The sequence below is a fragment of the Erinaceus europaeus genome, chromosome 4, assembly GCF_950295315.1.
Source record: "Erinaceus europaeus chromosome 4, mEriEur2.1, whole genome shotgun sequence".
Lineage (NCBI taxonomy): Eukaryota > Metazoa > Chordata > Mammalia > Eulipotyphla > Erinaceidae > Erinaceus > Erinaceus europaeus.
This window is the reverse complement of record NC_080165.1, coordinates 22,056,792-22,081,991: the sequence shown is the minus strand read 5'-3', so window position 1 is coordinate 22,081,991 and position 25,200 is coordinate 22,056,792. Positions and strand designations below refer to the sequence as shown.

General features: G+C 43.1%; 1 protein-coding gene across 5 annotated transcripts in view; it reads left to right on the top strand.

Moving 5' to 3' along the window:
• The window catches only part of FAM227A (family with sequence similarity 227 member A), a 69,882-nt gene extending 59,708 nt beyond the window's left edge, over positions 1 to 10,174 (top strand). For all 5 annotated transcript variants that reach the window (XM_060188976.1, XM_060188975.1, XM_060188974.1 and 2 more), the window contains 2 exons: positions 5,496 to 5,634; positions 9,918 to 10,174. In XM_060188976.1, coding sequence (XP_060044959.1) covers positions 5,496 to 5,634; positions 9,918 to 9,971 — 193 coding nt within the window. In that variant the 3' untranslated portion in view covers positions 9,972 to 10,174. The remainder of the gene's footprint in view (positions 1 to 5,495; positions 5,635 to 9,917) is intronic.
• Positions 10,175 to 25,200: the final 15,026 nt, after the last annotated feature.

Genomic DNA, 25,200 nt, shown 5'->3' with positions numbered 1-25,200 from the left:
ATGAGGATAATTTCTGGAACCATCCGTTCCACCCCGGTTCCATGGCTGCCAGTTCTTAGCAACATAGCCCGCCAGATATTCGTCGGGATGCGGCATCATCTAAGTTCATTTCCCACGTCTACGCTCGACCGGACCTGCCAATATACGTGGATATCTTCTCCCACCCTGTCCAACGCTTGATGTCTCGTCACCCAATCTGGTCCCCTATGCCTACACTGAACTTCTCTGTTCCAGTCTCTTGGAAACAGAGTTGGCAGTCAGCTGAGGTAAAGAACAAACACCTCATCACAGACCCCTGCAAGCGTCAACCCGGCTTTGACTTAGCACGTTATGATTGGGCCCTCCTCAATAGCTATCGAACAGGCCATGGCCGGTGCACCGCTATGTTCCATCGCTGGGGAGCCAGAGACGACCCGAACTGCCCCTACGGCTACAGACAGACTATGACCCACATAGTCAACGACTGCCACCTCTCCAGATTCAAGGGAAGTCTCGAAACTTTACATCAGGCTCAACCTGACACTGTTGACTGGCTACGGAAGAAGGGCAAACGCTAGAAGAAGAAGAATTGTGTGTCTTTTAATAGGTGAATTCAGGCCATTGAAATTTATTGATATCAAAGATTGAAGATATTTTAACGCCATTCTTGTAGAGTTTTAGAGTGTTCTGATATATGTCCTATTTATGATGGTCTGACTATTTATAGAAGACCTTTCAGAACTTCTTTCAGGGCAGGCTTGGTGATAGTTGATTCCTTCAACTGTTGCTTGTCTGAGAAGGTTTTGATGCCTCCATCTAGTCTGAATGACAGTCTAGCAGGATATATTATTCTTGGTTGAAAGCCTTCTCGTTAAGCACTTGGTAGATATCTTGCCATTCTCTTCTGGCCTGTAGTGTTTGTGTGGAGAAGTTTGCTGCTAATCTTAAGGGTTTTCCTCTGTAGGTGACTCTTTGTTTTTCTCTTGCAGCCTTGAGGATCCTTTCTTTATCCTTATTCCTTTCAATTCTAAATATGATGTGTCTTGGTGTCTTTAAGTCTGGGTTAATTCTGTTTGGGACCCTCTGGGCTTCTTGAATCTTTATTTCTTTGATGTTGTCTAGACTAGAGAAGTTTTCAGCTATTACGGCCTGAAGAATGCTTTCTTCCTCTCCCTCTCATTCTTCCTCTGGTAAGCCAATAATGCATATATTGTTTCTTTTGAAGTCATCCCATAGGACTCTGTTGTTGTTTTCCCTGCTTGATAGATGATAAGCTTTGAAACAATGGAATCCCTCGAGACAAGTGTTAATTCCCCCCTGGGCAGGCCATTTTCCCTCAGGTAAACCATTTATCTGTAATCAAGTGAGTCAACACACAGTTGTGGTAACAAACATGGTTTTGGCCATTTGTTGCAAGGAACATTCCGCTTTGAAGTTTGCCCCCCCTCCTCCCCCTCCAGCATTCCCTCTCCTTTCCCAAAGCCTTATAATGCCTGTGAACACAATACAATTTTGCAGCTTGGTCAGAAACTTGTCTTGCTGTCGTTCTTTCGTGTCTCATGTCCCTGTCATTCCAGGTCTTTTAGGTTCCTAGCCCCTGTTCAACGCCCTGCTGGTCGGGGCAGTTTTCAGCATCTCTTAATCTCTTTTTGAAATCTCTTAATTCTTTTTTAGTTGTCTCTAATTCGTCCTCGATCTTGCTAATTCTGTCTTCAGCCTCATTGATTCTATTCTCTCTGCCCTCTACTGTTTTCTGGAGTTCATCTATTTTGTTTCCCTGTTCTGATACTGTTTTAGCTTGTTCAACTAGTTGTGTTCTTAGCTCAGCTGTTTCAGCTTTCAACTCTCTAATAACCTTGAGATAGTTAGTGTTTTCTTCCAGAGTCTCATTTGTTGTTCCTGTATTTCTGATTACAATTCTTTCAAACTCTTTACTCACTCCTGTGATTATTTCCTTAGCTAATGTTTGGATGTTGAACTCGTTATTTTGTGCTTCACCTTTTGGGGGGCTTTTAGCTGGATTATTGTCCTGGTTAGTTTCTCCAATATTTCTTCTTGTTGGTTACCCATTTTATATATTATGTTATGAGTTCCCTCTTTTAGTACTTTTCAAAGTACTGATCACTCTTGCCTGGATTGACTGTGTCTAAGTAAGGTAATTAAAGGCTTCACAGTGGTGGAAGTTAACAGTTGTTTCAATAGTATTTTAATCCCTGAGTTGGAGCTCAGTGATTTAAAAGCCTCTTTTTTTCTTCTTCTTCTTCTTCTTCTCTGTAGGCTATGGGAGCCTGAGGGCTTCTAATTATAAGTTGGCTTCTTAACTTAATCACTGACTCCTAACCAAGAGATAAGGCAGGGTGTGGCAGAGATAGTCCAGTGGTTATGCAAAGAGACTTTCACAGCCCCACAGCATGCCACCGAGGTATAGGTCTTCTGAATTTCCTGGTTAGATCTGTATCCCCTGGTGTCCCTCCCTTCTGCTGCTTCAGATTTTGAGGGCAGTAGCAATGGAGACTCAGAGTTGCACTTGGTGAGTCTCCGGGGAGTCCTCTCCTCCCTTCAGCTGTCCCCTTGTTGGTGGAACAGACTGGAGGTGGTGTCTCAACTGATAGACCATCAGACTGTTACCAGCTACTTAGTCTCTCCCTAGGCTCCTCTCTGTCACCAGCCACGTGTGTTTGCACTCACCGGTGCTTTGGTGGGTTCCTGTAGTCATTCTAGTCCTGTCTTGTTTCAGTCCCAGGTGGTCTCCTTTGGTATTCCTAGTTGATCCGGGAGAGGAGAGGAGAGGAGAGGAGAGGAGAGGAGAGGGAACAGATCTGCTCAGGAGCTATATTCTGCTATTATCTTTTTGGTGTCCCCATCTGAAATAGTGCTCTACCCCCATCCTTTGCTTTTCATTATTACTTAAATGACATGAACTTTATGAGCAACTCAATCCACATTCTGGATGTTTCTAATTACTTCTCTGGAGTATTATCTAACATGTACATGGAGTCATATGAATTTTTTTAAATAATTTATTTCTTTATTGGGGAATTAATGCTTTACATTCAACAGTAAATACAATAGTTTGTACATGCATAACATTCCCCAGATTCCCATTTAACAATACAACCCCACTATTTCATTCATCATTTTTCATGGACCTGTATTCTCCCCACCCACCCACCCCAGAGTCTTTTACTTTGGTGCAATACACCAATTCCATTTCAGGTTCTACTTGTGTTTTCTTTTCTGATCTTGTTTTTCAACTTCTTCCTGAGAGTGAGATCATCCCATATTCATCCTTCTGTTTCTGACTTATTTCACTCAACATGATTTTTTCAAGGTCCATCCAAGATCGGCTGAAAACGGTGAAGTCACCATTTTTTACAGCTGAGTAGTATTCCATTGTGTATCTATACCACAACTTGCTCAGCCACTCATCTGTTGTTGGACACCTGGGTTGGTTCCAGGTTTTGGCTATTACAAATTGTGCTGCCAAGAACATATGTGTACACAAATCTTTTTGGATGGATGTGTTGGGTTCCTTAGGATATATCCCCAGGAGGGGAATTGCAGGATCATAGGGTAGGTCCATTTCTAGCCTTCTGAGAGTTCTCCAGACTGTTCTCCACAGAGGTTGGACCAATTGGCATTCCCACCAGCAGTGTAGGAGGGTACCTTTGACCCCACACCCTCTCCAGCATTTTCTGCTGTTACCTTTTCTGATGTATGACATTCTCACAGGAGTGAAGTGGTATCTCATTGTTGTCTTGATTTGCATTTCTCTGACAATCAGAGACTTGGAGCATTTTTTCATGTGTTTCTCAGCCTTTTGGATCTCTTCTGTGGTGAATATTCTGTCAAAGTCTTCCCCCCATTTTTTGGATGGGGTTATTTGTTGTCTTGCATATGAATTTTTAAGAGCTGTGTCTTAAAGCAGTGATTAATTAAATTACATCGTGTCTGGAATTTGCTTTAAAACAATTAGGGGAGTCGGGCTGTAGTGCAGCGGGCTAAGCGCAGGTGGCGCAAAGCACAAGGACCGGCATAAGGATCCCGGTTCGAACCCCGGCTCCCCACCTGCAGGGGAGTTGCTTCACAGGCGGTGAAGCAGGTCTGCAGGTGTCTATCTTTCTCTCCTCCTCTCTGTCTTCCCCTCCCTCTCTCCATTTCTCTCTGTCCTATCCAACAACAACAACAATAATAACTACAACAATAAAACAACAAGGGCAACAAAAGGGAATAAATAAAATAAATATAAAAAAAATTAAAAAACAAAACAAAACAACTTAGTTAGATGGGCCAGTAGATAGGTCATTTGTTAGAGATCATGCACTCCTGTGAGTCTCAGGGGAGAGATAAAGAGAGAGGTAGAGACACCAAAACTCTTCATTATCCATAGAGTCCCCTAGGTGAGCTCCCATGTGCTACCAGAGATAGAACCAGGGCCTTATACATGAAAAGGCATGCACTTTACCCTCTGAGCCATCTCCCGGGCCCCTATATTAATATGCTAGAATTTAAAAAAAATTATGTATTTATTCCCTTTTGTTGCCCTTGTTGTTTTATTGTTGTAGTTATTATTGTTGTTGTTGTTGGATAGGACAGAGAGAAATGGAGACAGGAAGTGAGACAGAGAGGAGGAGAGAAAGATAGACACCTGAAGACTTGCTTCACCACCTGTGAAGCGACTCCCCTGCAGGTGGGGAACCAGGGGCTCGAACTGGGATCCTTATGCCGGTCCTTGAGCTTTGCGCTTAACCTGCTACACTACCGCCCGACTCCCCAAATATGCTAGAATTTTAAATAATAATACTTCTTATCCTTTTTTTTAAAAAGTATTTTATTTATTTTATTTTTGAGAGAGATGCAGAGAGAGACACAGAAACACCAAAGCACTGCACAGCTCTGGCTTATGGTGGTGTGGGGGATTGAACCTGGGACTTGGGAGCCTCAGGCATGAGAGTCTCTTTGCATAACCATTATGCTATCTACCCCCACACTTTTGTTTTCTTTTTAAGTGGTTACCATAACAAGAACAAAAGTGACAATACCCATGTGGAATTTTACTTGTAGGTGGGCGAGGACTCTCTAAATTGATGGTGTCTAAACTGTGGAAAGTGTTGCTGACTGGAGCTTCTGCTGTGTTCCCCTGCTGAGTTGACTACACTGGTGTGGGAATGTCAAGCAGTCTGCCCAAGGTCACACAGCACATGCTGGAGCCCAGCTTGGAAGTCCAGCCACACTGTAGCTCTGTCTTCCATGGAAGAGAATAAGTGTCCCTGGAATATAGAGAGCACATCTCATCCTCCCCAATGTCCCCACGGATATAGATATGACTCTAGCACACACCAGGCTCGGTGAGGTGTTGCTGCTGTGTGTGCCGCTGTCGACTTTCCTCAGTTGTACTTGGAGTCATAATGAATCTGTTGTAGATGTGTGTCTCTCATCACATGAGAAGCAAGGAGTGGAAAGAGCTTGCCAACTCCAAACTTTTTCCACATGTGTTTTTTATGTCTTCTCCACAGGGAGTTGAAGATTATTGATGAAAAAGAAAGAGAAAAAAAGAAGGCAAACCAGATGTTCATCCCATCTTCAAACGTCTCTGAGGAAATCTTCAACAAGAAATGTAAAGGACGCTGTCCGAAAGATGAGGTCTTTTTTAAGGTGGGTCTGAGCAAATGAAACAGAGCGTTGTGGGCCTGCCAGCCCAGCACTGTCACATTAGCTCTGCAGGGAGGAAAAGGCTCGTTTGTTGTTATTTTATCAGTTTCTTTCTTCTGCCTCCTGGCTTACTGTTGGGATTCCACTCCTGCATGGGTGCACTGCTCCTAGTAGACGCCCCCCTTAACTCCTTTTTCTTTTTTTCCTTTTAATTTGATAACTCAGAAATTGAGAGGGAAGAGGAAGGGCAGGGAGAGAAAGAGAGATCCTTGCAATCCTGCTTTACTGATCATGCAGATCCGTGCACAAGGTAACGTGTGCACTCAACCAGCTGCTCCAGCTCCTGCCCCCCGCTTTCTCTTTCTTCAGTTAGAGAGTGAGAGATGAGGAGAAGAGAAACAGAGGAGAGAGAGAGAGAGAGACACTACAGTACCACTTCAACACTTGGAAAGCCATACACTCCCACCCCCTCCTCTGTGTGGTGGCTAGGGGCTTGAACCCAGAAACTCAAGCCCATGAGCTCTCCTCTGCCCTGCCCAAGCTATTTATTGCAATTCTGAAAGCAAAGGAGAATGGTGGCAGCAGCGGTGCTCTGAGCTATCTTCCAGTCCCTTTATTTGTACAGATAGGAGGGGCTGGAAATGTAGAAAGTGGGATTTCAGGACAAAAAGGAAGGGAGCCTTGAGCCCTTCAGGTCATCCAGCCCCCTAGGTTTTCCTACAAACAAGGCAAGTTTTGATTCTTCTGTTACCGAAGGAGCAAGGCAAGCAGGAACAGGGTGTGGTTGTAAGCTTTTCATCTTTGCCCTTTTCTTTTCCAAATTCAGCTGTAACATTTCACTGTTCCTTGAGAAATAGTTCTGCTAGACAGAGTAACTGGGAGTTACTTTTGTCCATCATCAAATCTCTCTAAGGCCATTTCTGGTCACACTATCCTTTTGGGACCACAGTTTCACAAAGATTTTAAGAAAAGTAGAAATGTAAACACTAAGAATGTCCTTTTTTTTTTTTTTGGGAGGGGGGTAGGCAGTGCTGCACTTGGTTAAGCACACACATTACAGTGTACAAAGACCCAGGTTCAAGCCCTTGGTCCCCATTTGCAGGGGGGGAAGCTTCATGAGTGGTAAAGCAGGGCTGCAGGCATCTCTCTCTCTCTCTGTATCTTCCCCACTCTACTTTCCTTCTAAATTTATCTGTATCTAATAAATAAATAATTTTTAAAAAAATATTTTATTTATTCATTAATGAGAGGGATCGGAGGAGAGAAAGAAAGAACCAGACATCACTCCAGTACATGTGCGGCCAGGGATTGAACTAAGGACCTCATGCGCGAGAATCCAACACTTTATCCACTGCGCCACCTCCTGGACCACATGAATAAATATTTTTAAAAGAAATCTTTAGGGGTCTGGGTACTGGTACACTGGGTTAAGTGCACATAGTACCAAGCATAAGGACATGTGCAAGGATCCCAATTCAAGCCCCTGGCTCCCCATCTGCAGGGAGGTCACTTCACAAGCGGTGAAGCAGGTCTGCAGGTCTCTATCTCTCTCTCTCTCCCTCTCTATCTCCCCCCTCCTTTCTCAATTTCTCTGTCCTATCAGGGGGAAAAAAAAGATGGCCACAGGAAAAGCAGTGGATTTGTAGCGTAGGCACTGAGCCCCAGCGATAACCCAGGAGGAAAAAAAAAAAGGAAAGGAGGAAGGAAGGAAAGAAAGAAGCCTTTAAAATATAAATAAAAGAATGCTTTTTGCTTGTTTGTTTTTGTTGTGTTTTGGAACTGAGCCTCATGTGTGTGCGATGTCATTGTTCCAGGCTACTTTTTCATTTAGATAGACAGCAGGGCGCCAGAGCTTCCTCTAGTGCCACAGCACCTCCCGTGTGGTTCTGGGGCTAATACCTGGGGCAAGTGCATCATGTGACACTTACTTTGCTGGGTGAGTGATCTCTTTATACAAGCAGTAAGAATTTAATTTTATTTTTGTCATCATTGCCAGGACTTCAGTATTCCAGGTCAACTTTTTCAGATACACACACACACACACACACAGAGTGAAAGAGAGAGAGAGAGAGAGAAGAGAGAGAAACAGAGACAGAGAGAGAGAGAGACACACACACATATATATATAGAGAAAGAGAGAAGAGAGAGAGAAACAGAGACAGAGAGAGATAGAGGTAGGGAAAGATACCCCAGCACCAAAGTTCCCTCTGGTGTGGTGGCAGCTGGACTTGAATCTGGGTTGTTCACATGACAGACAAAGCAGGAACACTATCCAAGTGAGCTATCTTTCCAACCCAACACTAAGAATTCTTTACTACTACTATTATTATTACTATTATTATTATTATTTGTTTACTACCACCAGAGTTATCACGGGGTTTGGTGCCAGCACTCTAAATCCATCACTGCCCTTGGCCAATTTTTTTTCTTTTTTTTTCCCCTTCTATTTTATTGGATAGGACAGAGAGAAATTGAAAGAGGAGGGGGAGATAGAGAGGGAGAGAGAAAGACACCTGCAGACCTGTTTTACCGCTTATGAAGCTTCTCCCTTACAGGTGGGGACCAGATTCTCCCTTACAGGTGGGGACCAGATGCTTCAAACTGAGTTCTTGCACATGGTAACGTGTGCTCAACTGTGTGCTCCACTGCCCGGCCCCCTAAGAATTCTTAATGCATGATGACTGGGGGATAGCTTACATGACAATATGTACATTTCACTGTGTTTCAGGATTTGGGTTTGAGAGAGACTGAGAGACACCTGCTACACTGCTTCACCACTTGCAAAGCTTTTCCCCTGCAGATGGGGACCAGGGGCTTGAACCCAGGTCTTTGTATACTGTAACATGTGTGCTCAAACAGGTGTGCCACCACCCAGTTTCAGTTTTCTATATTCCATATGTGAGCAAAACCATCCAGTAGTTGTCATTTACCTCCTTACTGCACTAATCATAGTCACTTCCAGTTCTACTCATGTTGTTCCAAAGGACACTGTATCATCTTTTAAAATTGCAAAGCAGCATTCCATTGAATGTACTAGCCAGTCTGTTGATGGGTTCTACTAATCATTATGTACTTCTTCTGTGCCAGCCATGTCTGTTTTATGAGCTATATGAACCATATAAATCAGAGCTCTTTGTTTGCAAATGCCAGGAAATCAGCTCAAACTAGCTTGAGCAGGAGAATTTGGTGGCTTTAATAATCAGGATGAGCACAGACAGGCTGGCTGTAGGATGTCATACCTCTGGTCTCCAGGAGATTATATGATTCTCTTTTTTCTTTCCTTCTGTGTACTGACTTGATGTTTGTAGAGCTGGAAAGGAAATTTCCTCCCTATACCCACACCTGGGTTCTTTCTGGTTGGTTGAACAATCAAATCAACACCAGAGAGAGTGGTAGGAGAAAAGAGCATATTTAGTCATGTACATATAGAGACTCAGAGTTCAGATGTATATTGTATGAGAGAGAGAGAGAGAGAGAGAGAGACAGGGAGCCAGCCCAGAGCACTGATCAGCTCTGGTTTATGATGAAGCAAGAGATTGAACCCGGGACCTCAGAGTCTCAGACATGAAAGTCTTTTACAGAACCTTTATGCCATCTCCCCAGCCCTCATGAAGCTTCTTGTATATGGTGCTCCCATGTGGTAGCCAGGGCCTCCAACCCAGGTCTGGCACATTGTAAAGTGTGCACTCTGCCAGGTGAGCTATCCAGCAGCCCCAGACTATCCACTTGTTAAACTGATTTTTCTGGTACTATGTCCAAATGGCATGCTGCTCTGATTCCCTGATTTTTCAGTGTTAGACATTATCTAGTGAGCTCTCACTAGAAAAGACAAAGACTGGGCTCCTTCACACAAACACATCTCCCATTCCCACCCTCCCATTGTGCTTATATTGTGATTTTGGTTGAATCATTTAGCAGCATTACTCCACCCTCAGCACCATAGCTGAGGGATATGCTATGGTCATTTTTATTTCTTTGCAAAAGATTTTCCTTTTCCTGGAAATAAGTAGCTCCCATAAGAAAAAAGTCTGTTTTCTTACTTCCTCCCCCTTATAATTTTACAATAATTTATCTCTAGATTCTCCTGGGTTGTATAAAATCTCTTCCCAGTACATTAAGACACTTGACCTAGTCCATTGCTTTCACCTCCATTTCTCATCCTTCTGATCTACTTCACTCTGGATGGTTGATTTCTAGGTTGTTTATATAATCTCAGGATTCACTTCTTTATTCTCTTCATCACAGTTTTTAAAAGTTGCTCCTATGTCTTTATGATTCATCTACAGAGAGTCCACCAAGAAGTTAAAACCAAGATAGAAAAAAGAAGTAGTCTTCCTTGACCTGCCACCAGGATGAATCCTTGTCCAAGAATTGGAAGAACATTTGGGATGAAGCCTACATGCGTTGTTAGCTTTAATCTAAAACAAACAAAAAACCAACATAACAAACAAAATGATAGTAATACAACATATTTAGTCATTCTCAGCCCATAAGACAAAGGATATTAAAGTTTCCTCCTACCCTGGGCCAAAGTTGAAATGAATTGAAGTTAAGTCATTGCATTCATTTCTGAATTTTCTTACTAACTTTTGCATTTGCTTAGTAGTGACACAATAGAATATAGATTATTATTTTGTAACATGGTGGTAGTAAGCATAGAAGACATTGTTTATTGGACACTTACTATCCTGAGTGCTCTGTTAAATCTTTTTTCGACATTTTTTTTTCAGTTATTTCTCCTGGTAGTCCACTGAGCTAGATGTTAGCTCTTCTATTCCTCCTGGGAGGAACTGGGACTTGTGGATACCTCTAGCTGTCTGTTCCTTGTCATACCTACCTGCAGGTCCAAAGACTAATAGAGATAGAGCTCCTAACCAGCAGAGAGGACAGAATCTATGAACCAAGCAAGCCATCAATTCTCCCTAGAGATCCATGCGTAATCCAAGAAAAACCAAGTTGAGGGCTCAGAAGAACAAAGAAGGGGCCTGTGTGTGAAAGAAGCTGTGGCTGGCTGAGGGGCCTGGCCTTTATTCTTGGGCCTCAAGGGACAAAGGAGTAACCTAGTATAAATGAGAAAAGTCTGCATGGCACTGTCAAGAGGGAGGCAATCCTGCAGGTGGCTGTTTGCTCAAACCAAGAAGCAAGTGCGTGTTGGAACCTATGGTGTCTCCCACAGAAAGGCATCTTCACTTGAATCCTGGTTGTAATTCTACGTGTAAAGAATATTGCCCAGGAGAAGGGACAGAGGAAGGGGTTGTAGAGAGGAAATTTATTTATTTATTTATTTAATTATTTACTTATTTTTAGGGTTATTGCTGGGGCTCAGTGCTGGCACTATAAATCCACTACTCCTGGTGGCCATTTTTTCCATTTTATTGGATAGGACAGAGAGGAATTGAGAGGAGAGAGGAAGACAGAGAGGGAGAAATCAAGAGACCTGCAAACTTGCTGCACGGCTTGTGAAGCAGGTGGGGAGTCAGGGGATCAAATTGAGATCCTAAAGCTGGTCCTCATACTTCATAGTATGTGTGCTTAATCCACTGAGCCACCACCTGACCTCCAGCCCCAGAAAACTTAAGTAAGGCTTTGAATTCCTGCTTGGCTTCGTGATAGACAACAGTAGGCCCAGAGGCTGTGTGACTGGACCTTTCTGAACTGGTTTTCTCAAATGAGGAAAGGGAAGGCCTGCCTAAGGGATTAGTCGTTGTGATAATACATACAAAGATCTTGGCACAGACTGTTGTACTGATCCAGTAGTAGCCACCCAAATTGTGGTCTTGAAATACTACTTGCGCTAAAAGGAGCTGGAGATCCTTGCAGAAATGCCTGATTCCAGGCCTTAAGCAGGAAAATCATGAGATGAACATGGGATATCTTGTTACATGAGAATAAGAAAACTGCCCAAGTTCAGAGTTCTGTCTTAGAGCCAACTTACAGAAGATCCCATTAACTAAGGATGAGACATTTTAAGCATCATCATCAAACAACAATTGGGTTGAAGCATACCAAACTTATTTCCATCCATGCATTCATTACTAGTGTTGTTGTTGTTGTTGTTATTGTTGTTATTATCCCACCAGGATTATCACTGGGGCTCAATGCCAGCACTACAAATCCACCACTCCTGGTGGCCATCTTTTCCTCCCCCCCCCTTTTCTTTCTGTTTTACTTGATAAAACAGAAAAACTTGACTGAGAAATTGAGATGGGAGAGGGTGGACAGTGAGGAAGAGAGGAAGACTCTTGAAGACCTTCTTTACTTTTGTGAAGCATCCTCCCTGCAGGTGGGGAGCAGAGGCCTGAACCCAGGTCCTTTTGTACTGTAATGTGTGTGCTCAACCGGGTGTGCTGTTGCCTGGTCCCCCATCTATACTTTTACATCATAACTTTAAAATGTTAACTGGTCATGGCTCAGGAGGTGATGCAGCAGACAGAATATCTGACGTATCAGCGGGTTAAGCACACATGGTACAAAGCGCAAGGACCGGCCTAAGGATCCCAGTTTGAGCCCCCGGATCCCCACCTGAAGGGAGGTCACTTGATAAGCGGTGAAGCAAGTCTGCAGGTGTTTATCTTTCTCTCCCCCTCTCTGTCTTCCCTTCCTCTCTGGATTTCTCTCTGTCCTATCCAACAATAGTGACAGCAATGACAACAACAGTAATAATAAAAACAATGACAATGATGATGTTAAAGAACAATGGCAACAAAGGGGGGGAAATAGCCTCCAGGAGCAGAGGATTCGTAGCGCAGGCACTGAGCCCCAGCAATAACTCTGGAGGCAAAAAAAAAAAAAAAATATATATATATATATATATATATAACCTTTGAAGATGAATTTGATCCCTGGCATCAAATGTGCCAGTGATGCTATGATTCTCTCATTAATATGCAAATATTTATTTAAGATATTGACTGATCCCCATAGAAGGAGTCTAGGAAACCAGTTCATTATTTTGACAATTGCTAGCTAGTGGGAACTAATCAATATTTAACAGGCCCTTTCCTTATGAAAGGTAACACGTTAGCAGGTGACCAGTTTCTCTTCTAGAAATATCTCACATAATAAATGAGGACAGGGGCCAGGCAGTGACGCACTTGCTTAAGGGCACACATTACAGTGCACAAGGACGCAAGTTCAAGCCCCTGATCTCCACCTGCAGGGGTAAAGTTTCACGAGTGGTGAAGCAGGGCTGCAGGTGTCTCCCTCTCTACCTCTCCCTCCCCTCTCAATTTCTCTATCTCTATCCAATAATAAATAAAATAAGAATAAAAGAATATTGGGAGTTGGGCAGTAGTGCAGCAGGTTAAGTGCACGTGGTGCAAAGTGCAAGGACCGGCCTAAAGATCCCAGTTCGAGCCCCCAGCTCCCCACCAGCGGGGGAATCACTTCACAGGCGGTGAAGCAGGTCTGCAGGTGTCTTTCTCTCCCCTTCTCTGTCTTCCTCTCCTCTCCCCATTTCTCTCTGTCCTATCCAACAACAGTGATATCAATAATAACAATAGTAATAACTACAGTAAAACAACAAGGGCAACAAAAGGGAATAGATATTAAAAAATAAAAGAATATTTTAAAAAATGAGGACAGGGACAAGACTTCCGGAGGCGGAGCTACGAGCAGCAGATCGCTTTCTCTCCTCTCCTCTCCTCTCCCGGATCAACTAGGAATACCAAAGGAAACCACCCGGACCGAAACAAGACAGGACTAGAATGACCACAGAAACCCAGTAAATCACCCGTGAGTACAAACACGCGTGGCTGGTGACAGAGAGGAGAGAGGGTCCTAAGGAGAGATTAAGTGACTGCTAACAGTTCGACAGTTTGTCAGTGGAGACACCACCTCCAGTCTGCTCCACCAACAAGGGGACAGCTGAAGGGAGGAAAGGACTCCCCAGAGACTCAACAAGTACAACTCTGAGTCTCCATTGCTACTACCCTCAGAATCTGGAGCAGCAACAGGGAGGGACACCAGGGGACAGAGATCTAACCGGGAAACTCAGGAGAAGACCTATACCTCGGTGGCATAGCTGAAGGGCTGTGAAAGTCTCTTTGCATAACCACTGGATTATCTCTGCCACACCCTGCTTAATCTCTTGGTCAGGAGTCATTGATTAAGCCAAGAAGCCTATTGATAGTTTAAAAGCCCTCAGGCTACCATAGCCTACAGGGGAAAAAATAAAAGGCTTTTACACCACTGAACTCCAACTCAGGGATTGAAAAACCTCTTAACTTATATAAAATGGTTAAAACAACAAGAAAAAATAATGGAGACTCGAACCAGGACAAGAGTCCAGCTAAAAGTCCTCCAGAGGGCAAAGCACAAAACAACGAGTTCAACATCCAAACATTAGCTAAGGAAATAATAACAGGAGTGAGTAAAGAATTTGAAAAAATTGTAATCAGAACTGCAGGAACAACAAATGAGAATATGGAAGAAAATTCTAATTATCTCATGGTTATTAGAGAGCTGAAAGCTGAAATTGCTGAGCTAAGAAGGCAACTAGCTGAACAAGCTAAAACAGTATCAGAGCAGGGCAACAAAATAGATGAACTCCAGAAAGCAGTAGAGGGCAGAGAGAATAGAATCAATGAGGCTGAAGACAGAATTAGCAAGATTGAGGATGAATTAGAGACAACTAAAGAAGAAGTAAGAGATCTCAAAAAGAGATTAAGAGATGCTGAAAACAACAACAGAGTCCTATGGGATGACTTCAAAAGAAACAATATACGCATTATTGGCTTACCAGAGGAAGAAAGAGAAGGGGAGGAAGAAAGCGTTCTCCAGGCCATAATAGCTGAAAATTTCTCTAGTCTAGACAACACCAAAGACATAAAGATTCAAGAAGCCCAGAGGGTCCCAAACAGAATTAACCCAGACCTAAAGACACCAAGACATGTCATACTTAGATTGGAAAGGAATAAGGATAAAGAAAGGATCCTCAAGGCTGCAAGAGAAAAACAAAGAGTCACCTACAAAGGAAAACCCATAAGATTAGCAGCAGACTTCTCCATACAAACACTACAGGCCAGAAGAGAATGGCAAGATATCTATCGAGTGCTCAATGAGAAAGGCTTTCAGCCAAGAATACTATATCCTGCTAGACTGTCATTCAGACTAGATGGAAGCATCAAAACCTTCTCAGACAAGCAACAGCTGAAGGAAGCAACCATCACCAAGCCTGCCTTGAAAGAAGTTCTGAAAGGTTTCCTATAAACAACCAGACCACCACAAATAGAACATATATCAAAACACTCTAAAACTCTACAAGAATGGCGTTAAAATATCTTCAATCTTTGATATCAATAAATGTGAATGGCCTGAATTCACCTATTAAAAGACACAGAGTAGGAAGATGGATCAGAAAACACAACCCAACAATATGTTGTCTACAGGAAACTCACCTAACGCAACAAGACAAACACAGACTTAAAGTGAAAGGATGGAAAACTATCATTCAAGCCAATGGCCCACAAAAAAGGGCAGGAACAGCTATTCTCATATCTGACATGATAGACTTTAAAATACATAAGATTAAAAAAGATAGGAATGGACACTACTTAATGCTCAGAGGATCAGTCAATCAAGAGGACTTAACAATTATTAATATCTATGCACCCAATGAGAAGCCATCTAAATACATCAAACTTCTACTGAAAGAGCTACAGCAATATATTAACAGTAACACAATCATAGTAGGGGACTTCAACACCCCACTATCTCAACTTGACAGATCATCCAGGAAGAAAATCAGTAAAGACATAAGGGAGCTAAATGAAGAGATAGATAACCTAGAACTATTGGACATTTTCAGAGTCATTCAGAGCAAGTTGTGGTATATATACACAATGGAATACTACTCAGCTGTAAAAAATGGTGACTTCACCGTTTTCAGCCCATCTTGGATGGACCTTGAAAAAATCATGTTGAGTGAAATAAGTCAGAAACAGAAGGATGAATATGGGATGATCTCACTCTCAGGCCGAAGTTGAAAAACAAGATTAGAAAAGAAAACACAAGTCGAACCTGAAATGGAATTGGAGTATTACACCAAAGTAAAAGACTCTGGGGTGGGTGGGTGGGTGGGGAGAATACAGGTCCATGAAAAATGATGAATGAAATAGTGGGGGTTTTATTGCTAAATGGGAATCTGGGGAATGTTATGCATGTAAAAAAAAAAGAAGTAGAAACGCAAAGCAGAAATTGACTGAGTTTGGAGTATGGCACCAAAGTAAGAAAGCAGAAGTATACTAGAGTTTGCAGTGAGTACCTCCCTACTACTTCCTCTCCACTTTTCCAAGCTTTGGGTCCATGATTGCTCAACAATTTGTTTGGCTTTGTATGTTAACTCTCTTTTCAGTCACCAGATTCCAGGTATCATCAGGATGCCGGCCAGACTTCCCTGGATTGAAGACACCACCAATGTGTCCTGGAGCTCAGCTTCCCCAGAGACCCATCCTACTAGGGAAAGAGAGAGGCAGACTGGGAGTATGGACCAACCAGTCAACGCCCATGTTCAGCGAGGAAGCAATTACAGAAGCCAGACCTTCTACCTTCTGCAACCCTCAATGACACTGGGTCCATGCTCCCAGAGGGATAGAGAATGGGAAAGCTATTGGGGGAGGGGGTGGGATATGGAGATTGGGTGGTGGGAATTGTGTGGAGTTGTACCCCTCCTACCCTATGGTTTTGTTAATTAATCCTTTCTTAAATAAAATAAAAAAAAAAAAAATGAGGACAGAATGATCTACTTAAAATATCACCATTTTGTAACCTCTGACGAAGAAGTAACAGGTCAAATGATCAGCAGCAACTGCTAGCATCCCCCAAAAGAGACAAAGCCACTCTGCCTCCTGATGGTAGATTATAACACCACCTCTGGAGTTCCATGTCAAATTGTCAAGCTTGAATCTGACCAAGACTCCAGTTCCAACCACCATGAGAAATGCAGAAATCAAAGGAGCAAGCTAAATGACATTGGGCGGGAGGGAGCTTACAGCAACACAACTCAGGCTGGACTCCAGAACAGATGACTCCACGTGAGTGGGAGGAATAAGGCAAAGGAGGCAAAGGCCTAGCTGAAAATTTTTAAGCTGGATATTGGGGAATATTTTACTATTGCTTAATGTTGGATTTTAATATGGCATAATAATGTTAAAATATTACATATATTTGATTTTTAATTAAAGGTATTTGCTGTGGACTAGTCTATTTTTACACACTGTCTTTTCTGTGAATGAATGCCGCAGTCCAGCTGCAGTGGTTAAGGGTCCCTGAAAGTGGGTCAGGGCAGCGGCAGAGAGGAATGAGACAAGACACTGATTGTGATTAAAGCACAACCAGACTCAAGATCTGCTTGTCCATCTTATTTATTCAAGCAAGCAAGCCTTTTTTATACTTTGCAGTACAGCTGTTTGCAGGAAGAGTACAGTAAAACAAAAGGTGATAAACAGATTACATTGTAACAGAGCACAATAACCTTTATTATATCTCTGGTTAATATCTTCTTACTGCATATCCATTCTTGGCAACATTTTTTAGAATACTGGTTTAACTGCTTAATTATAGTTTGTTTTTGTTCCTTAGTGCATATGCACCAAGGTGGACCTTGTCTAGCCAATCTTTCCATGAACCCCAGCTGAGAATACAGTGTTCTTACTCCGTCAATGTTTACCCAACATATGCCTTTCTCATCATATGCTCCTGTATAGGGCAATGGAGAGTCAGGAACTCTCTGTAACCCTCTAGACTTAGGTGGATACCAGAGTTTCCCATTAAACTTGTAAGCTATCCATGGGGGTCCCTGTGCTGTGGGAACTATCTTTCTGTTATTAGTTTTCTTATTCTTGTCTAGGTGCTTGAGTAGGCCAAGGAGCTAACAGCTCAGCCCTTTGTAATGCTATCATAAAATCGCCATTGGGTTTGTTTGGGGGATATTGTCTGGCAATTTCTGACAAGAGGGATTGTGTACAATTTTCACAGGGTGGTTTCTGGAGTTGTATTTCACAGTTCATCTCTCAGTCATTTCTATCAAAAATATTATTCCCCTTTTTATGCCACATCCTATTCCAGGAAGATTCCTTCTCTGAAGTGGGCTTCTCCCAGATGTGACTCTGTCAAGCAGCTGCGGTGGAAGGGGATGTGGCAAATGAGGTACAGTTTTTTTCATATTTAGACAGATCTTTCTTGATTGAAACTACCAATTTTCGGGCCAAATGGTGGCTCACCTGGTTAAGCGCACACACTACAGTGTGCAAGGACCCGGCCTCAAGCACCCGGTCCCCACCTGCAGGGGGAAAGCTTCAAAAGTGGTGAAGCAGGGCTACAGGTGTCTCTCTGTCTCTCTCCATCTCTATCTCCCCATCCCCTCAATTTCTCTGTCTCTATCCAATAATAAATAAATATTTTTTTAAAAAATTACCAATTTTCCTGGGTTTGGACTTTCAAATTTTCCTTCCGCACTCTCTTACTGCAGGGCAAGCTGTGGAAGGCCTGCCTTGTCCACCCCATGCCCACCACTCTGTTGGCCACCAGAGAGGTGTCGTAGAGGAGGACAGGCCGTGGTGGGGGTGAGCGTGCGCAGTGGTGACTCTGGACGCTATGGCAGAGAATAGTGCATTTATTGGAGAAAAAGGCAGGGTTTATATGGGCTAAAAAGAAGCCAGGTGCTGGGATAGGGTGCTGGGGCAACAAGCTGAATAGGGGCAAATGTTTGACAGCAAGAACCAATCAGATATTTTTAGACTCTGGCTTCCTTCTAATGACTCCGGCTCTTGACTTCCCCTTACCCGGGGCATGGGATTTAAGAATGAGGAAGGGGCTCTTTGGGTTTATCCACATTCCATTGAGCAAATCAGGTTTATCCAGACCAGGTGGAGGGGGAATGGTTGCAGCCTCTGGGTCTAACAAGATGGAGGTCAGGGAGGGGTGGGGAGCCTGATAGGTGAACGCCTTCTGTCCTCACAGAGAGGTATCTGGGGTCCCGACTAGGTTCAACCCACCGTGTCCCCACATCTTACCCCTTCAGTCTATTTTCCATACAGCAGCCCAGACACTTCAAGTGTAACACTTGAAGTCCACTCAATTCTCATAACAGCTTAGTGCTAATACTATTCCTGGCTTCCAGGTGAGAAAAAAGAGGCATACTGGAATAAAATAATCTTTTCCCTACCCCCAAGACCACCCAGCTACTAAATGGCTGAATTGTACTATAAGCCCAGCTAAGTTGATATTCCAAATGTGTACTTATAGCATACTTCTCTAAAATTGCATATGAGTGTACAGGGTCTGCTATATACCTGTTAAGTACATCTGTTAAAAGCATGAACACTGAAGCCAGACTGTGAAGCTTGGGAAAGTTATTTAACATACATTCATCTGGGGAAAGCCATGAACTGTGTGCTGTTATCCCTTTGGCTAGTCTCCTTTGATCATGAGAGTTCCTTTTACTCCAACAGAAACTCTTACAGATCCATAAATAAGACACTGTGTTCCCTCTGCCTTTTCCACCCTGTTCACCCAGCAAATCCTCCCTTTTCCTTCCTGCCCCAAACAATGGATCACTTCCTTACCCTGGAGAAGTCTGCTTTACCAAGCTCTGTATGTGATCCATTATTCTCAGTGTGTGTTCAAGGTTCTGTGAGAGCAGAACTTTTTTCTACATACCCATCACAGAACTGGGACCATGTAGTGTTAAACTGTCCAGGCTACAGCTCTCTAGGCAGTTATGTGTCAAATTTGGAAGTCTATAAATTTTTTTTTATATATATATATTTTTAATTTATTTATTTTCCCACCGCCCAATCTCCATATCCCACCCCCTCCCCCGACAGCTTTCCCATTCTCTATCCCTCTGGGAGCATGGACCCAGGGTCATTGAGGGTTGCAGAAGGTAGAAGGTCTGGCTTCTGTAATTGCTTCCTCGCTGAACATGGGCGTTGACTGGTTGGTCCATACTCCCAGTCTGCCTCTCTCTTTCCCTAGTAGGATGGGTCTCTGGGGAAGCTGAGCTCCAGGACACATTGGTGGTGTCTTCAATCCAGGGAAGTCTGGCCGGCATCCTGATGACACCTGGAACCTGGTGACTGAAAAGAGAGTTAACATACAAAGCCAAACAAATTGTTGAGCAATCATGGACCCAAAGCTTGGAAAAGTGGAAAGGTAGTATTAGGGAGGTACTCACTGCAAACTCTAGTATACTTCTGCTTTCTTACTTTGGTGCCATACTCCAAACTCAGTCAATTTCTGCTTTGCGTTTCTACTTCTTTTTTTTTTTTTTTTACATGCATAACATTTCCCAGATTCCCATTTAGCAATACAACCCCCACTATTTCATTCATCATTTTTCATGGACCTGTATTCTCCCCACCCACCCACCCCAGAGTCTTTTACTTTGGTGTAATACTCCAATTCCATTTCAGGTTCGACTTGTGTTTTCTTTTCTAATCTTGTTTTTCAACTTCGGCCTGAGAGTGAGATCATCCCATATTCATCCTTCTGTTTCTGACTTATTTCACTCAACATGATTTTTTCAAGGTCCATCCAAGATCGGCTGAAAACGGTGAAGTCACCATTTTTTACAGCTGAGTAGTATTCCATTGTGTATATATACCACAACTTGCTCAGCCACTCATCTGTTGTTGGACACCTGGGTTGCTTCCAGGTTTTGGCTATTACAAATTGTGCTGCCAAGAACATATGTGTACACAGATCTTTTTGGATGGATGTGTTGGGTTCCTTAGGATATATCCCCAGGAGGGGAATTGCAGGGTCATAGGGTAGGTCCATTTCTAGCCTTCTGAGAGTTCTCCAGACTGTTCTCCACAGAGGTTGGAGCAATTGGCATTCCCACCAGCAGTGTAGGAGGGTACCTTTGACCACACACCCTCTCCAGCATTTGCTGCTGTTACCTTTTCTGATGTATGTATGACATTCTCACAGGAGTGAAGTGGTATCTCATTGTTGTCTTGATTTGCATTTCTCTGACAATCAGAGACTTGGAGCATTTTTTCATGTGTTTCTCAGCCTTTTGGATCTCTTCTGTGGTGAATATTCTGTCGATGTCCTCCCCCCGTTTTTGGATGGGGTTATTTGTTGTCTTGTTGTTGAGTCTGGCAAGCTCTTTATATATGTTGGTTATTAAACTCTTGTCTGATGTATGGCATGTAAAGATCTTCTCCCATTCTGTGAGGGGTCTCTTGGTTTGGGTAGTGGTTTCTTTTGCTGTGAAGAAGCTTTTTAATTTGATGTAGTCCCATAGGTTTATACTTGCCTTAGTCTTCTTTGTAATTGGATTCGTTTCATTGAAAATGTCTTTAAAACTTATGCAGAAAAGAGTTCTGCCAATATTTTCCTCTAAGTATCTGATAGTTTGTGGTCTAACATCCAAGTCCTTGACCCACTTGGAATTTACTTTTGTATTTGGTGAAATACAGTGGTTCAGTTTCATTCTTCTGCATGTTTCAACCCATTTTTTCCAACACCATTTGTTTTGAAGAGACTCTGCATTCCTCATGTAATAGTCTGGGCCCCTTTGTCAAAGATTAGATGTCCATAGGTGTGGGGGCTCATTTCTGGACTCTCAATTGTATTCCACTGGTCAGTGTGTCTATTCATGTTCCAGTACCAAGCAGTTTTGATGACAATGGCCCTATAATACAGTTTGAGATCTGGGAGTGTGATGCCTCCAGTTCTGTTCTTTTTTCTCAAGATTGTTTTGGCAATTCTGGGTCTTTTCTGGTAAAGCATTTTTTTTTAATTGAGTTCTTAAAATTCCATGTATCCATAGACATCAGTATGAGGAAACTCAGTTGTCTGCAGTGGAGTCATATGCCTCTAAATGACTATAAGGTGACTGTCCACAGAGGGGCAGTAAAGCATAATGGTTTAAAAGTCAGGTCTGGGCTATAATCTCAATGCTTTTTTCATCCTTAGAATATTATAAAAATGGCACAAAGTGCAAAGACTAGCGTGAGGATCCTGGTTGAAGTCCCCAGCTCCCCACCTGCAGGGGAGTCGCTTCACAGGCGGTGAAGCAGGGCTACAGGTGTCTATCTTTCTCTCCCCCTCTCTGTCTTCCCCTCCTCTCTCCATTTCTCTCTGTCCTATCCAACAACAACAACATCAACAACAATAATAACAACAACAATAAAAATAAGGGCAACAAAAAGGAAATAAATAAATATATAAAAAGGAATATTATAAAAATGATACAATAACTATTTTTGTACAGAACTTATAGCCTGGATGAAAGACCGGACAAATTGGCAGAATTAATAATTGATTACTGAGGTGCCCAGGCAGTAGCACACTGGGTTAAGCACACATAGTGAGAATTGCAAACCAGCTCAAGGATCCCGGTTCGAGCCCCCAGCTCTCCAACTGTAGGGGTGTGGTCGGTCGCTTTACAAGCGGTAGCAGATTTGCAGGTGTCTGTCTTTCTCTCCCCCCTCAGTTTCCCTTCCTCTCTCAATTTCTCTTTGTCCTATCCAACAACAATAATAGCAACAGTAACAACAAATGGAAAAAATGGCCACCAAGAGCAGTAGGTTCATAGTGCAGACTCAGGAGACAAAGAAAAAAAAAGATTATTAACTGATGCAAGCCCTGATTTACCATGCTCTGCATTTAGAACAGAAAAACTAATGCTTAGCTGTCCAGGATTTAAAAAAAAAATTTATTATCTTTATTTACGTATTGGATAAAGATAGTCAAAATTGAGATGGAGGTGGCTCTGTGGCGCAATGGATAGCACATTGGACTTCCAGTGACAGAAATTGAGATGGAAGGGGGAGAGAGGGAAAGAGACAGAGAGACACTTGCAGCCCAGCTTCACCATGCATAAAGCTTTCCCCCTGCAGGTGAGGACCAGGGTCTTTATGCATTATAACATGGATGCTCAACCAGGTGCACCACCACCCAGTCTCCCAGCCCCCAGCCCCCCAGGATTCTTTTTTTTAAAAAACTGTAGTGGTTTTTATAAATTTAGTGTTTTGTGTCATGCTTTAAATAATTTTTCTTATCCTAGGATAATAAAACTATCTCTTGTTTTCTTCTAGCTCATTTATTAATTTATTGTTCAGATTTGATTTCTTGATCCATCTGGGATTTATTTTGGTGTAAGGTGTGAAGTGTAGTTCTAATTTTATCTTTCTTCCAGATGGCTACCTAGATGTTCCCACACCATTCACTGAGTTCAGCATTCAGCACTGACTTGAAATGCCACCCTCTTCATATTCAGAATTTTTGTATAATATCAAAGATAAGGTTTTTGCCTCTCTCTCTCTCTCTCTTTATTATCCTGACTTGAGTGGAAAGTTCTCCAAGCATATGTCTTAACAAACCCAGGGGTTTGGGTTAAAACAAACAAACAAAGAAAAGAACACATTTAAAAACATATAACCAGTATCACATCCAAACAAAAACTTTCTCCTTGCTTCATGAATTTGTCATTACCAAACTCATTTCAGTTTCTTTAAGTGTACTGCACACAACTTTCAAATATTATGAACATTTCTCTCACCCAGCTGTCACTACAGCAAGCTGCATATGCTATATTTCCCTAAATTGTCTTGCTGTGCTCTTCGCAGCTCTTCTGTATGGTTGATGTCTCCTTCTAACAAGTTGCTCAGAAGTTACTATAATTACCTGAGGTACCTCAAAATGAAGACCTAGTATGATCCTCCACCCCTGCCATGTGCATATATTGATATTCCCATTTTAAACGGACAGGCTGTGTTTCTGGGGGGAAAAGATTAAGAGCTGTGCCAGTCATTCACTGATTCTTTAAACAATCCACCTGGGAGTGCAGGTGGGAAATGCCCTGCAAAATGCCAACAAGTTGTTAGGATATTTTTTTCTTTTATTTATTCCAGCACAATGACTCAGACACTGAAGAAAAAGGGTCACCCTGTGCTAGGTCTGTAACCCAAAGAACTGTTTGCACAGATAGTCATCCAAGATCCATTACAGTCTCCACTTCAACAGATGCTCTTTCCAATGTTTCATGACTCTCCTCAACAGTCAGTTTCTATTTCAAGGGAGGAGGAGGACATGGCCAGAGACAGGCGCTGCTGGCACAAAGGCTAGCTTTAAGTTTCTATTTAAAAGCTGGACCCAGATATGTTTGGCTTCTGTCATGTATTTAAAATTTCACATCAAGATGAAGAAAGATTACTCTCCATCCTGAATGGGTCTTAAAAGCCTCCCACACTATGTAGAAGATGGCAAATGCTAAGACGAATCACAGAGAAATGAGGAAGCCTGAGGTTTTAGGTGCAGATTGTGAAGCCAGGTATGAACAACATGGAGTGAAAAAGAAAGCCTTGAGCAAGGGGGAAATGACTCCCGGATGTGACCGCCTAAAGTGAGGGTCCTCATTAAGGTAAGCATTCTGCATGCCACCGTCATTCACACTAGTCACTTCCCCTCAGTGCTCCTCTCCCACATTGAGGCCTCCCACCTTCGTGAACCTCTTCCTGTAGGCCCCTCCCCCCACAGTCAAGGTCTCCTTTTTCACAGCAGCCTGTCTTTACCTCAGTGCCTACCTCAGTCCACCCCACCCCCAAATATCTACTTGTCAGTGTTCCCATCTCATCTCCCATAGCTCAAGGGACACCCCAGCCTCTCATCCTATCAAAGACCCTCTCCTCATCACCATCTCTCCACCTCAGAGTCCTCCCTCACCCCAGAAAGCATCACCCTGGAAGCTCCTTTTACTTTATTTGTTTTTATTTATTGAGGCCAGGATTCACCCATGCACAACTGCAGGTCTCTGCTTCATTCCAACAGAGACACAGAGAGGGAGAGACACAAGGCGCAGCACCCTACCCACTGAGTTATCCTGATTCTGATTCTTTTTTTTTTTTATTTAAGAAAGGATTAATTAACAAAACCATAAGGTAGGAGGGGTACGACTCCACACAATTCCCACCACCCAATCTCCATAACCCACCCCCTCCCCTGATAGCTTTCCCATTCTCTATCCCTCTGGGAGCATGGACCCAGGGTCATTGAGGGCTGCAGAAGGTAGAAGGTCTGGCTTCTGTAATTGCTTCCCCGCTGAACATGGGCGTTGACTGGTCGGTCCATACTCCCAGTCTGCCTCTTCTGATTCTTATTCTTTCATAAGATTTCTCATGAGAGAAAGAGAAAGAGACCAGAGCACTACTCAGCTCTGGTTTATGCAGGCGCCAGGGATTGAACCTGTTACCTCTGAGCCTCAGGCATGAAAGCTGGGTGTGTTTCAGACTACATACCTCCCCACTGCACCTTCTCTCTTTTTTATTTACATTGGGGGGGGGAAGGAGAGGGGAGGGAGGACAGGGAGAGGGAGAAGGAGAAGGAAAGGAAGAGGGAGAGAGAGACCCCAGATCACTGCCCAGCTCTGACATATTGCATTGCTGGGTACTGCACTTGGGACTTCTGGGATCCAAGGTATGAATCCCTTCTCTTGCTCCCTTCTAACTTCCCCTCAAGCCCCGCCCACCAGCAGACGGCCCCGCCCACCACCAGGCGGACCCGGTTCAGCCCCTAGCCCCGCCCACCAGCAGACGGCCACGCCCACCTTGACTGAAA